Source organism: Panthera onca, chromosome B2 (genome assembly GCF_046562875.1).
Source record: "Panthera onca isolate mPanOnc1 chromosome B2, mPanOnc1 haplotype 2, whole genome shotgun sequence".
Classification (NCBI taxonomy): domain Eukaryota; kingdom Metazoa; phylum Chordata; class Mammalia; order Carnivora; family Felidae; genus Panthera; species Panthera onca.
In genome coordinates, this window is record NC_138343.1 from 143397159 (window position 1) to 143411783 (window position 14625).

A 14625-nucleotide genomic window follows, 5' to 3' on the forward strand; every position below is an offset into this window, starting at 1 on the left:
ATTAAAACCATGGCATTGGTGTGGCGCCTGGGTGGCTCAGTTGGTTGGGCGTCCGACTTCAGCTCAGGTCATGATCTCACAGCCTGTGAGTTCGAGCCCCGCGTCAGGCTCTGTGCTGACAGCTCGGAGCCTGGAGCCTGCTTCGGATTCTGTGTCTCTCTCTCTCTCTCCCCATCCCCTGCTTGTGCTCTGTCTCTCTCTGTCTCAAAAATAAATAAAAACATTAAAAAAAAAAAACTATGGCATTGGTACAATATGTGAGTATAGTTCTCCAACATTTTATAACATGTAGATTTATGTAACCACTACTGTAATCAACCACTAATCTATCTTCCATCTGTACAGATATTTTTCCTTTCATGAATGACCTTGTGAGATTTGACTTTTATAACTCTGCGTGATACCCTTGAGATCCATTCAAGTCGTGTAGCATTAATTTGTTCCTTTTTCTTGCTGAGTAGTATTCCTTGGCATGGATATACCACTGCTTATTTAACCATTCACTCCTTGAGGAACATTTTGGTTATTTCCAGACTTTTGGCTGTTACATCTAAAGCTGCCATGAACAATTGTAAGATTTTGCGTGGACATATATTTTCCTCCCTCTGGGATAAATGCCAGGAGTACAATGCTGAGTCATATGGTAATTGCATACTTAACTTTTTAAGAAAGTGCCAAACCGTTTGCCAGAGTTAATCATTTATTTTAAAAAATAGCATGAATATATGCCATGCACATGCATAGAAAACATAAAAATGCAAGCATTACTGAAAAATCTAGAATCTCCTTGTGCACTGCCAGTCCCGGACTTCCTCCTCCTCGATCTTTAGTCAGGTGTACATCCCATTATTCCTACATTATTATTCCAAAACTCACCTTTGTCCTTTGTTGTGGGCATCTTTCTATGGAGCAGCTATAAATTTTTGTCACTCCTTTTTAACTGATGAGTTGATATACCCTAGTTTATGTAAGCATTCCTCATATTTGAAGACTGGTTATTTCCAATTTTCACCAGCATTAAGAAATGATGAAACAAGTCTCTCTGAGATGCTTCTGTGTTTACATTTGTGTGTCTCAAAAACAGCTAGGGGTGAAATTGTGACACATTTCTGATATTTAAGGACACTTCCAAATTGCCTTCCTACAGAATATACCAATCAATACTCCGGCCAACAATGTATGTTTCTTCACACCCACATCCACACTGGATATCAACTTTATTAATTTTTATTAATTTTATTGATTTCTCAGAGTGCAGAATATTTTATTGTTACTTGTATTTCCCTGATTAACAATGAGGCTGGGGCGCCTGGGTGGCTCAGCTGGTTAAGCATCCAACTCTTCATTTCAGCTCAGGTCATGATCTCATGATTCATGAGTTCAAGCCCCACATCAGGCTCTGCTCTGACAGTGCGGAGCCTGCTTGAGATATTCTCTCTCCCACTCTCTCTGTTCCTCCTCTGCTCACTCTCTCTCTCAGCGAAACAAAACAAAATGAGGTTGCACATTTCCTCTTCATGATTTAACCATTTTATTTAGTTATTTTTATTTTTATTATTTATTTATATATTTTAAAATTTACATCCAAGTTAGTTAGCATATAGTGCAACAATCATTTACCCAATAGCCCATCCCCCTCCCACAACCCCTCCAGTAACCCTCTGTCCTCCATATTTAAGAGTCTCTTATGTTTTGTCCCCCTCCTTGTTTTTATATTATTTTTGCTTCCCTTCCCTTGTGTTCATCTGTTCTGTGTCTTAAAGTCCTCATAGGAGTGAAGTCACATGATATTTGTCTTTCTCTGACTAATTTCACTTAGCATAATATCCTCTAGTTCCATCCATGTAGTTGCAAATGGCAAGATTTCATTCTTTTTGATTACCAAGTAATACTCCATTGTGTGTGTGTGTGTGTGTGTGTGTGTGTGTGTGTATACCACATCTTCTTTATCCATTCATCCACTGATGGACATTTGGGCTCTTTCCATACTTTGGCTATTGTTGATAGTTCTGCTATAAACATTGGGGTGCATGTGCCCCTTTGAAATAGCGCACCTGTATCCCGTGGGTAAATACCTAGTAGTGCCATTGCTGGGTCATAGGGTAGTTCTATTTTTAGTTTTTGAGGAACCTCCATACTGTTTTCCAGAGTGGCTGCACCCGTTTGCATTCCCACCAACAATGCAAAAGAGATCCTCTTTCTCCGCATCCTCGCCAACATCTGTTGTTGCCTGAGTTGTTAATGTTGCCATTCTGACAGGCATGAGGTGGTATCTTATTGTGGTTTTGATTTGTATTTCCCTGATGATGAGTGATATAGAGCATTTTTCATGTGTCAGTTGGCGATCTGGATGTCTTATTTGGAGAAGTGTCTATTCATGGTTTTTGCCCACTTCTTCACTGGATTATTTGTTTTTTGGATGTTGAGTTTGATAAGTTCTTTATACATTTTGGATACTACCCCTTTATCTGATATGCCATTTGCAAATATCTTCTCCCATTCCATCAGTTGCCTTTTAGTTTTGCTGATTGTTTCCTTCTCTGTGCAGAAGGTTTTTATTTTGATGAGGTCCCAATAGTTCACTTTTATTTTTGTTTCCTTTACCTCTGGAGACGTGTTGAATAAGAAGTTGCTGTGGCCAAGATCAAAGAGGTTTTTGCCTGATTTCTCCTCGAGGATTTTGATGGCTTCCTGTCTTACATCTAGGTCTTTCATCCATTTTGAGTCTATTTTTGTGTAATGTTTAAGGAAGTGGTTCAGGTTCACTCTTCTGCATGTCGCTGTCCAGTTTTCCCAGCACCATTTTCTGAAGAGACTGTCTTTATTCCATTGGATAGTCTTTCCTGCTTTGTCAAAGATTCGTTGGCCATACGTTTGTCCATTTCTGGGTTCTCTATTCTATTCTGTTGATCTGAGTGTCTGTTTTTGTGCCATAATTAACCATTTTAATGTTACTTCTGTGAATAACTATTTGTATTCTTAGACCATTATTTTTTCTCCTTTACTGTCTTTTCCATATTGGACTTTTAAAGAGTAGGCTTCACATCCAGTGTGGAGCCCAACGTGGAGCTTGAACTCACAACCCTAAGATCAAGACCTGAGTTGAGATCAAGACTCAGATGCTTAACTGACTAAGCCACTCAGGTCCCCCTCTTATCAATTTTTAGTAGCTTTTTATTTCTTTTGGATATTAGCCCTTTGGAAATTTTATATACATTGCAAATATTTCCCCAGATCTGTCACTCATGTAGTGAAATTTTTTTTGGTGTGTGTGCGTGTGTGTGTGTGTGTGTGTACACATGTGCATGTGCATGTGTGTGTATGTGTATTACACAGCTAGCCTTAACTAGTTTAGTCTTGTTTTGCATAGTCACATTGATTAATCTTTCATTTTATATCTCTTAGATTTTATTTTTGCCTAAGTAGCCCTCCTTATTTCAAATTATGGAAAAACTCCTTTGTATCTTCTCTAATGTTTCTGGTCTACAAACTACTGGAAAGAACACCAAGTTTTTCAGCTGGCACATTATATCTGGAATTTTGGATTAGAGCACCCGTCTCCACAAATTGGACCTGATCCAACACTGTTTCATCTTCTTGGGCCTAGCATCATTACAATTCATTCCTAAATTAATCCCTAGATTTCTGCTGATATGTTACAAAATCTTGAAATTATTTTCATGTGTAAGCTCTTTCCCAGAAACATTTCTTACTTTTCCCCTTGAGACATGTTGTAATCTCCTCTAGGCATATCTGGGTACAACATGAGGAAGTAGGGGGTGTTGTCTTAGGAGTCCTATCAACCCCTTTTAAGGTAAGATGAGGTCATGAAAAGTCTTCAAGCAAGGGAAAGTATGTTGTTTTTGTTTTCGTTTTCCAAAAAGGGAGAAAGGAGATGCTTCTTTTGGCCAAGGAGGTTCAGAGGTTCTGGGGGTTACAGATATTCAGATTCATTTGAATCTATAACTATAACTATAAGTGGTTCTAGTTTCCATCTTATTTCTCAGGAGTCAACTCTTTCCCACCCATTCTGTAATTTATACTTAAGAGGCATGGCTAGGCTGTGAATTCAATCTAGGATGTAACTCTTAACCCACAGGCTCAAATTTTGAGTTTGCTTGTCCGTGGTACCAGCCTTGCCTCTACAAAACTCAAGAATGTCTTTTAGGGCCATTATAAGGAGCTCCCAATTTCTCTGACAATGCCTCTACTTGATATTTGAAAGCCTAAGGTTCTTATTTTCTTTTTGTAATTTCTCCAGTGGAGTCAGAATCAATCAACTCTACTCCAGAAATTCTGTGGTTATAGCTTCCACTGCAGTGATCAGATTCAACAGTCCCTTGACCTCCCAAAGTCTTGTTTTAAATAGGTACTTCATTTCAGGTAGTTGCAGCTTAAGTTTAAGGAACTGTTTTGCAACTGTCGTAAGTAGATACTATCCGTATCCCACTTTTTTCTGACAACAGTGCCATCAATGCATTTGATCCCAAACATATCATTTAACAAATTGCAGATTTTCCTATCTGGGCATCTATTTCCTGGGTGTGGTCTACTCATGGTCCCAAGTAGAATATTAATTTGTGTTTAATCAGCAAAACAGAAACCGCTGCAGGTATTTCAAAGAGAAGGAATTTAATACAGGCACTCGTTTACAAAATTGTTGAACAAACGGGAGAAAGGTATGCTAGAGAGAGAAAAGGGTGTTGACATAAGACCAGCAAACAGTGATTGCTTCTGGCTGGGGCCTGAGATCCTGTTCTTGCTGGAAGTCAGTGAGGCACTTCTGCTGCTGCTGCTGCTGTTGCCATTAAAACTGCACCTGTGCCATCGAGAAGTGACCAGGAGCCTCATTCCTTTGGTTGAGGTCGCCAGCAGCTCTTACTGCAGCTGCCCAAGATTCCTTCATGGTACAGGGGAAAATGGCTTCTCTCTTGCTCTTATCTTCCTATCTGGCCAATGCTGCCCATTGGGAGAGGCTTATAAGAAGCCAGGTGGCACAGGGCCAGGAACATGTCATGTGTTAGTGTCAACTCTTGATGTGACAGAGGAGAATTTAGAAGGACACGTGTGTGCTCTTTCTCAGGACAATACTGGGAGATGTGCTTCTTCAAAATGAGAGAGAAAACCAAGGATGAGGAAGACTTTGGATCTAGCAGACAGAGGTACACAAAACAGAGGCACTGGACATGCTCAGGAGGTGGGGAAAGGAGAGCCCAGGGCAACAGCTGTGCAGTAGGGCTCAATGGCACCCAGGCTCACTGGACCAGGAGAACTGCAGGCTCCAGGTGGGAAGGCTCTCTGGAAAAAGGAGCTGTGTTTGAAAGCAATGAGATATTTATAGTTTTATCAAAGAGTTGGGGGGGGGGGAGGAAATTAATGGTGAATATATAGAAAACAGCAACAAAAACCAAGGCTCAACAGGAACAAAATGCTGTGAAAAGAGTGGAAGAGTGATCATAGTACCCTATGTGGCTCAGCTGTTGGTAATAGCTACACAGCCCAAATTATGCAAATGTTAACTATTTATTGAATAAAAATGTGATAACACAGAGTTTGAAGAGAAAAACTGTGTGTTGGATTGAGGACAGAGATGAAGAGAGCTAAATCTTCATATTTTATACCAGAAAGTCAATAGGTAATATAATATTTATTTAAAATTTTTTTTTGTTTTTATTTTATTTTTGAGAGAGTGAGAGAGCGAGAGAGAGCAGGGGAGGGGCAAAGAGAGAAAGGGAGACACAGAATCCGAAGCAGACTCCAGGCTCTGAGCTGTTAGCACAGAGCCCAATGCAGGGCTCTAACTCATGAACCACGAGATCATGACCTGAGCAGAAGTCAGATGCTTAACTGACTGAGCTACCCAGGCACCCCAGTAATGTAATATTTAAAGTTAAAAAGGCAAGAGATATCAATATAAAGCAGGTTATTTAGATATATAAATATAAATCACAAGAGAAAGAAAGAGCTGAAATAGTTGAAAATTATTCTGGAGGCATTGGTAGAGGTGGAATGGGGCAAGGAACTTTTGTTTTCATTATAGGTCTTGAAGTATTTAGCTTCTAAATATTAATTTACTATATTACCATGGTAAAATATTAATATAATTTTTTTAAACCACAAATTTAGAGAAATTTTTATCAGGGTGAGACATTACCACATCGGTTTAGTAGGCCAAATTCAACACTGCTCCCTATCAAACTCTTCTCCAGATTTTTTTGTGGAAAGCACACATTTGTATTCAACTCGTCTAAATGGAGAAGACTTACTGATTACTCATGTTGTATTTCTGATTCTTTATTTTAGTTTCCTTTAAAAATCTAACCCAGATAATAATGTATTTTAAAATTTTGTCACCCATGTCACTTGAAAGGCCAATTTAAATTTCTTGGCATACATTCTGGACAACTTGATATTACTTTACATGTATCATTTCTTTAAGAAAACAGGTTCTCTGCTCTACTTAGTTTTCCAGATCTTCTCTGTTCTGTTTCCCTGGCCCACGATTCTCCTATGTGTTTTGGTTTGATATCATTGTGGAGAAAAGAATAAAATCAAATAAAGATAAAGACAATTCCTAGCACACCAATAGCATTGTCTTGGGAATGCTGGGAATGGAGTGAGCTGGTGGGGCTTGGTAGGATTTAGTCCCCTGGGTAGATTTTAATAAGTAGGACAACAAACTCTATTTGGCTATAGATTTAGGTTCGTAGGGTTCAAAAGGAGGTAAGGTTGAGTTATATGGGCTTTGTGGTGGATGGAGAAATCTCTGGTCTGGACTTGTATCATCAGAGCAAGGCCATAGCAAGAGTGGTCTCTCTTCTTAGTTTAGCGGATTGTCTACTTTCTTGACTTGGAGGTAAATCATCTTCTCTTTATTTTTTCTTGGTCTGCAGTAATAAAGAAAATGGAGAGGAGATAAAGAAATAATAAGGAAGCTATAAACCAAAATAAAGTGGGTAGTAAATGAATGGGACAAAAAATTGATGTAAGTTTTGTCCAGGATTAGTTTTGCAGTGTGTTCTGAGTGGTGATTCCTGAAAAGAAAATTGATGGGGCTTGGTGAACAACTAATGTGGTGGGGTGGTTCCAAAAATGCTCTTCTGGGACTGGCCTATGTTCCTTATTTTAGGTGTTCACTTTTCTATGTAATGGAGGATGTGGGTGGTGACTTATTTAATCTTATATTGGTAAAAAATGATTATTGCAAAATCTAGACAGCTATCATTTCTTGCAAATACAATTTTAGAAACTTTTTACCAAAGCTCATTTATTTTTCAACAGTTGCACAAGTGAAAAATCAACTAGAAATTTGTTCGAATTGCACATTTTCTCAGTCATCTTATCTTCATGAATACCAGGATGTTGCTGACACTCATTGTAGAGATGCTGGTTTCTTCGTTCTGCTGCTCCCAGACATGCCCTTTGATAGTAAGGCTGAAATCTGCAGTGGGGCGACCCCTGGGTCCCCCAGCTCCTTGCGGAATTTGCCCTGTTTGGGGATGCCTAGTCTTGCCTCAGCTTCTGGACCAGTCTGAGACAGGGAGGGTAGCAGAAGCTCACCCGAATCCCCTGGCAGTGCTGGAGTTCTCTCAGACCCCAGGCGTTGGGGCCCAAGGAAGTCAGCTGCACTCCCGGGGTCTCTGTGCCAACAACAGTAATGGCAAAAGCAGCGGCAGCAACAACAGAAACAACAGTTCCATCAGGAGCGGGAACACCAGCAACAACAACAGCAACACTAGCAACAGTGGCAACAACAGCAGTGACAATAGTGACAACGGCAACAACAGGAACAACAGCAACAGCAAAAGCAACAGCAGTAACAATAGCAACAGCAGCAATAGGAACCACCACGGTAGCAATAGGAGCCACAGCAGCAATAATAGCAACAACAGCAACAACAGGAATCACAGCAGCAACAACAGCAGCCATGACAGCAGCATCAGTAGCAGCCGTGGCAACGACAGGAACAACAGCGGCAACAACGGCAGCAATAATAGTGACAATGGCGGCAACGGCAACAGTAGGAACAGCAACAATAATAGGAGCCACAGCAGCAACAATAGTAACAACAGCAACAACAGCAGCAAGAGTAACTTTGGCAACAGCAGTAATAATAATGGCAAGAACAGCAGGAACAGCAGCAACGATAGTAACAATGGCAACAACAGGAACCACAGCAGCAACAATAGTAACAACAACAAGAACAAGAACCACAGCAGCAACAACAGTAACAGTAGTAACAATGGCAACAACAGCAGCCGTGACAGCAGCATCAGTAGTAGCAGCGGCAACACCAAGAACCACAGCAGCAATAATAGTAACAACAGCAACAACCACAGAGGCAACAATAGTGGCCACAACAATAATAGGAACCACAGCAACAACGATAGTAGCCGCAGGAACCACTGCAGCAACAGTAATAATGGCAACAGCAGCAGCGATGATAGCAACAATGGCAACAACAGGAACCACGGCAGCAACAATATTAACAGCAACAGCAACAACAACAATCATAGTAACAATGGCAACAACAGCAGCAGCAACAGTAGTGACAACAACAATAACAGGAACCACAGCAGCAACAACAGCAACAGTAGTAACAATGGCAACGACAGCCATGACAGCAGCATCAGTAGTAGCAGTGGCAACAACAGGAACCACGGCAGCAACAATATTAACGGCAACAGCAACAACAAGAGCAATAATAGTAACAACAGCAACAGCAGCAGCAGCAAGAGTAACTATGGCAGCAGCAGCAGTAATAATGGCAAGAACAGCAAGAACGGCAGCAACGATAGGAACAATGGCAACGACCACGGAAGCAACAATAGTAGCAACAACAATAGGAACCACAGTGACAACAGCAGCAACAGGAACCACAGCAGCACCAACAGCAACAGTGGTAATAATGGCAACAAGAGCAGCATTGACAGCAGCATCAATAGTAACGGCGGCAACAACAGGAACCACAGCAGCAACAATACTAACACCAATGGCAGCAATAACAGTAACAATGACAGCAACCGCAGCAGCAGCAGTAGTGACAACAACAATAACAGGAACCACAGCAGCAACAATAGCAACAACAATGAAAACCACAACGTCAGCAATAGTAACAACGGCAACAGCAGCAGCAGCAGCAAGAGTAACGATGGCAATGACAGTAGTAATAATGGCAAGAAAAGCAACAACAGCAGCAATGATAGTAACAATGGCGATAACCACAGCAGCAACAATAGTAGCGACAGCAACAATGGGAACCACAGTGACAACAATAGTAACCGCAGGAACCTCTGCAGTAGCTGGAGTTACCACGGCAGCAACCGTAGCAACTGGAGCAACAATGGCAACAACAGCAGCCATGACAGCAGCATCAATAATAACAGTGGCAACAACAGGAACCACAGCAGCAACTATAGTAACAATGAGAACCTCAGCATCAGCAATATAAACAACAGCAACAACAGCAGCAAGAGTAACCACGGCAGCAGCGACAGTAACAATGGCAAGAACAGCAACAACAGCAGCGATGACAGTAACAGTGGCAACAACAGGAACCACAGCAGCAACGGCAGCAGCAACAATACTAACAACAACGATAGGAACCGCAGCAGCAACAATAGTAACGAGAACAGCAACTGTAGCGGCAGCAATAGTAACCACAGCAACAAGAGCGACAACAGTAACCATAGCAACAACAACAGCAACAGTAGTGACAATGGCAACAGCAGCAGCAACAGCAGCAGCAACCGCAGCCACAATAGTATGGCAACAACAACAGCAACAACAGCGACCACGGCAACAGCAGCAGGTACAGCAGCAGCAGCGGCATCGCTATGCCGACTGACTGGTGAGGAGCCCCAGCCCGCTCTGGACCCTCACTGCATTCTTCCGCTTGTGAGCCCGGCCGTCTGGGACCTGGGTGCCAGGACTAGCCTGGCTTTGTCACTTACTGGCCTCATGGACGAATCCTTCCATCTGTCTTGCCTTCATTTTTTTCAGTTGTCCAATGGGGCTAATAATAATAATAATAATACCTGTTCCATACGGTTGGTGCCAGGATTAAATGAGGCAACACACGGGAAGGGCTTGGAAAGCACTAGCTAAAAGCTCTGAGTAAACGTTAGCCACTGTTACCCAATTTTACAGGAAAGGAAACAAGTGTCAGGGATGAAATAAGGTGTATATTAGGAAATCCCTAGGGCCGTCTTTGTAACCAGGATGGGCTCAGGGCCCTCGGGAGCCCAGTGACTCGATGGGGGTGGAGGGAGTCCCGCCCTACCCTGTTCGTGCGCCTCTCCCTCAGTGTCTGGGACACTGGACCTGGGTCGGCTCTCCTGACGGAGGCAGCCTGCCTGCCCCCCAGGGCCAGCGTGGGGTGCCCCTACTCCCGGCCATCTACGCGTCCTGTGGGCGGCCCCTGCTTGTCTTTCCCCACAGGGGGGCCCTTTGCCCGGCCCTGCCTCGGCGTCCACGTCCTCACTCCCTTGTGCAGCCCTCAAGCCTCACACAGGTCTGCCTTCCTTCTTCGAAAGGTGAGCCGGAGGACGTAATAAAGCAGAAAAGCGCAAACCTTCGCAGACGTATTTGTGGGTCACGTGAAGAGAAGGCGTGTAAAGCAACAGCAGGAATGATCTCCGCGATCCCCCTTTAGCCTGACGAACCGGCCTGACGAAAACGAAAGCCTCCTTCAAGGGGATGTGGATGTGTACGTCGCTGGGCTGAACTTCCCTGTCTCAACACCGTTCCGAATATATTTTAAAATTTGATCCCCAGTCAGTGATCTAGGTACATATTTACCTATTTTATAGAAGAGCCATGAAAACTTCTGTGAACGATATCGGTGGTTATTGGGCATCCACAAAGGGCCAGCCTCTTTACATGCATGTATCTCGTCACAAAAATCCAATGAGTAGAAACTGTTGTCCCCATTTACAGATGAAGACATTGAGGCTTAGAAGAGTTAAGGCCACACGGTAGGAAATGTCAAGACCTCGCCTATCAGACTCCACAGCCCCTGTCCTCCCCCACCACATATCCTTCCCACCTCTGGAGCTGGCTGGGAGAGCCTGGAGAAACCACAGTCAGAGATGCTCTAGAAGGAACTCAGCATGGGTCCCACAGCTCTTTGGCGGGCACCCGCTCTGTGTGTGTGCCAGGTACTGTGCTAAGCTCTAGGGCTGTGGCAGTCAATGGGGTACGATCTGTCTTCAAGACGACAGACGTCTTCAAGGGGACAGTCGTGTGCATGGGAAGCTTCACTGAGACGGGGGTAGAGAGGGGACAGTTGGTCTAGATCAGGGACCTCGACTCAAATGTCTGCATGTACCAGGCAGAAGATACAAATGTAGCGGGCACAAGACAGTCGGGCCTGGTGGCACCGCGGCCTACACCAGCAGGCGTGCCCTTCAAAATGCCGAGCTGTCTCTCAGCTCCGACGAATCATCGACAAGAGGAAATGCCTGCTCCGTGTTACCAAATCCTCTGAATTTGTTTTCTGGAACAGATCCTGGGAATCCACTTTATGTGGAATTTCCCACTTAAAAAATACCCACGTGGGCCAAGCAAAGCACTCGAGACCCTAGTGTCCTGTTTGCTGCCAGTGTGTGACCTCTGCTGAATTCAAAGGCCTCTTCTAATGCTGGCCTTCAAGCTCGGGGGGTAGCCTCCGACCACGGTGATTTCTTCTGCAGCAACATCTGCGTAAGTACTGAACGTGTTAAAAGGGAACATCGTGGAGAATGGATAAAATTCTGTTCAGTTCTCGGCATCAGCGGGCCAAAACTGTACTACAAATAAAATGCGTAAGAACATCTAAGCACACAGCATAAACAAACCTGTGGGGAGTGTGTCCTATGTTTATCTTTATTAGATTTTCTTGTGTTTTTTTTTTAAGTTTATTTATTTTTCTTGAGAGAGATAGAGAGCGAGTAGGGGAGGGGCAGAGAGAGAGAGAGGGAGGCAGAAGCCCAAGTAGGCTCCGTGCTGTCGGCACAGAACCCGATGTGGGGCTTGAACTCACGAACCGTGAGATCGTGACCTGAGCCAAAATCAAGAGTCAGATGCTTAACCAACGGAGCCACCCAGGCGCCCCTCTTTATTAGGTTTTCTTAAGTTTACTTTTTGAATAGGTTCATGTGGTTCAAAATTCAGAAAGTACAAAAAGGTATGCATTGAAAATCCCTCGCGGGGCTCCTGGGTGGCTCAGTTGGTTAAGTGCTCAATTCTTGGTTTCAGCTCGGGTCATGATCTCGTGGTTCATGAGTTCGAGCCCCGTGTCAGGCTGTGTTGACCGTGTGGAGCCTGCTTGGGATTCTCTCTCTCCCCTCTCTGTTCCTACCCTCTGCTCACTCTCTCTCTCTCTCTCTCTCTCTCTCTCTCAGAATGGGTACATAAAAACTTAAAAAAAAAAAAAGAAAATCTCTCCCACCTACGTTCTCCGCCCACCAATTCCACAGATGGCCAATGTTACAGCTTTTCCATATTCTTTCAGAGATACAGTAAATACACATATATATGTATATGTATATAGATATTTAACACGGATATGTATTTATTCATTCTTTTTTTAAAATGTGTATTTATTTTTGAAAGAGAGAGAGACAGAGCATGAGAGGGGGAGAGGCAGAGAGAGAGGGAGACGCAGAATCCGAAGCAGGTTCCGGGTGCTGAGCTGTCAGCACAGAGCCCGACGTGGGACTCGAACTCATGAACCGTGAGATCATGACCTGAGCCGACGTCGGACACTTAACCGACTGAGCCACCTGCGCGCCCCTATTTGTTCATTCTTTTTACAGAAATGGTAGAATATTTACTTTCTATATTTCCCTTTTTAAAATTAATAATATATCTGAGAGAACTTTCCTTACCAGTGCATGTAAAGCTGCCTCATTCTTTTTATTTTTATTTTTTTATTTTTTTTTAAATCTTTTAATCTTTATTTATTTTTGAGAGAGAGAGAGAGAGAGAGAGAGAGAGAGAGAGAGAAGCAGAGCTCCAGCGGGGGTGGAACGGAGAGAGAGGGAGACACAGAATCCGAAGCAGGCTCCAGGCTCCGAGGTGTCAGCACAGAGCCCGATGCGGGGCTTGAACTCACGAGCTGTGAGTTCATGACCTGAGCCGAAGTCAGACACCTAAACGACTGAGCCATCCAGGTGCCCCTGCCTCATTCTTTTTAATGGCTGCAGAGTATTTTATCGAATGACCTACCATAATTTATATAATCGGTGGGCATTTAGGCTGTTTCCAATCTTTTCTTACATAAAACACGGTCTTAAGTAGTAATCCTGTGCCCCCCTAATCTTGTACATATATGCTCCTAGAAGGGTGGAAATTTCCGGGTAAAAAGAAATGCACATTCTTGATACTATTGCCATCACAGAGAGTTCAGGTTTCTACTCCCACTGACAACACAGGGCGCCGTTTCCCCACGGTCCTTCCCAACATGATACGTTAACGAGCAGTTTAATCTTCGACAACCTCAGCTGTGAGTAGTGTGGTGTTCCTTTATACCTGTCTTAGTATGGGAGATCTGAGCATATTTTCATACCTTTAAGAGCTGTTTTTCTTTTCTTTTCCCTGAACTACCTATTCAAGTCCTTAGCCCATTTTTTTTTTCCTTTTGGGTGGTTCCTCTAATGGATTTGTCAGAGCCCTTTATATAGTGGGAAAACCAGCCCCTTGTCGAGGAGTAAATATTTTCTCCACATTTGTTATTATTATTTTTTAGATGATGTTGGTTTTTCAATGCAGAATTCTTTATTCAGAAAGGCACACTTACTGATCTTCTTTTCAAAGGGATCTGGATTTTTTGCCCTACTTACAGAGACCTTCCCCATTCTGAAAGTATCAGGGTATCTCCTAGCGTGTGTTCATTATTTTACTGTTTCTTTGTGTTTTGTTTTGTTTTGCTTTGCTTTGTTTTGTTTTTACTCTTCAGTCTTTGATTTTGTGTGACTCGATCTCAACGTACGGCATGAGCTACAAATTCAACCTCCTCTTTTTTTTCCACCTGGCCTCAGAACTGGCCCAGACACGCACGCACAGAGGAATTTCAGCTCCTTCCTTACCTCTGCATGTTCTCGGCTTCATCTATAGTCTCAGGCAAAGCCTTCCCTTTGGTCTCCGGAAGCAGCAACACCAGTACCCCAGCAACCAAGCCAATCACAGCTGAAGGTCAAACAGATGCAAATCACATTAAGAACTAAAATGCACAGGTTGGTTGTTTTTGCTGTTGGCCAGGAGCCTGACGTGGGGCTCGATCCCACGAACCGCGAGATCATGACCTGAGCTGAAATCAAGAGTCAGATGCTCAACGAACTAAACTCCTCAGGGGCCCCAAACATTCAGGTTTTATAATTAGAACTCCACTAATTTCTTCAAAAAAACGTTTGTGTGTGATTTTCTATAGTTACGGGTTTCTTTGCTCTCTGACTGTCCTATAAATATTTTGCTGATTCCAAACTCCGTTGGATTGCAATTCCTTATAGGGAGATGAAATACTTAACATTTTGAGTCAAGGTTATTCTAGGCTAGAGAACATTGCCACGATATTAAGATACATGGGAGTTAGAAAATAACTCTGAAAAAAAAATCAACTCCGAGGAAAGGAAGAACATAACCCTG

At 43.1% G+C, this 14625-nt stretch overlaps 1 protein-coding gene across 1 annotated transcript in view; it reads right to left on the reverse strand.

The window, feature by feature from the left end:
* Positions 1-4613: 4613 nt before the first annotated feature.
* LOC132667821 (solute carrier family 22 member 2) overlaps positions 4614-14625 on the reverse strand; it is a 32664-nt gene continuing 22652 nt past the window's right edge. The window contains exons 10-11 of the mRNA XM_078447536.2: positions 14070-14169; positions 4614-6887 (exon numbers count right to left, since the gene is read on the reverse strand). Coding sequence (XP_078303662.2) covers positions 6821-6887; positions 14070-14169 — 167 coding nt within the window. The 3' untranslated portion in view covers positions 4614-6820. The remainder of the gene's footprint in view (positions 6888-14069; positions 14170-14625) is intronic.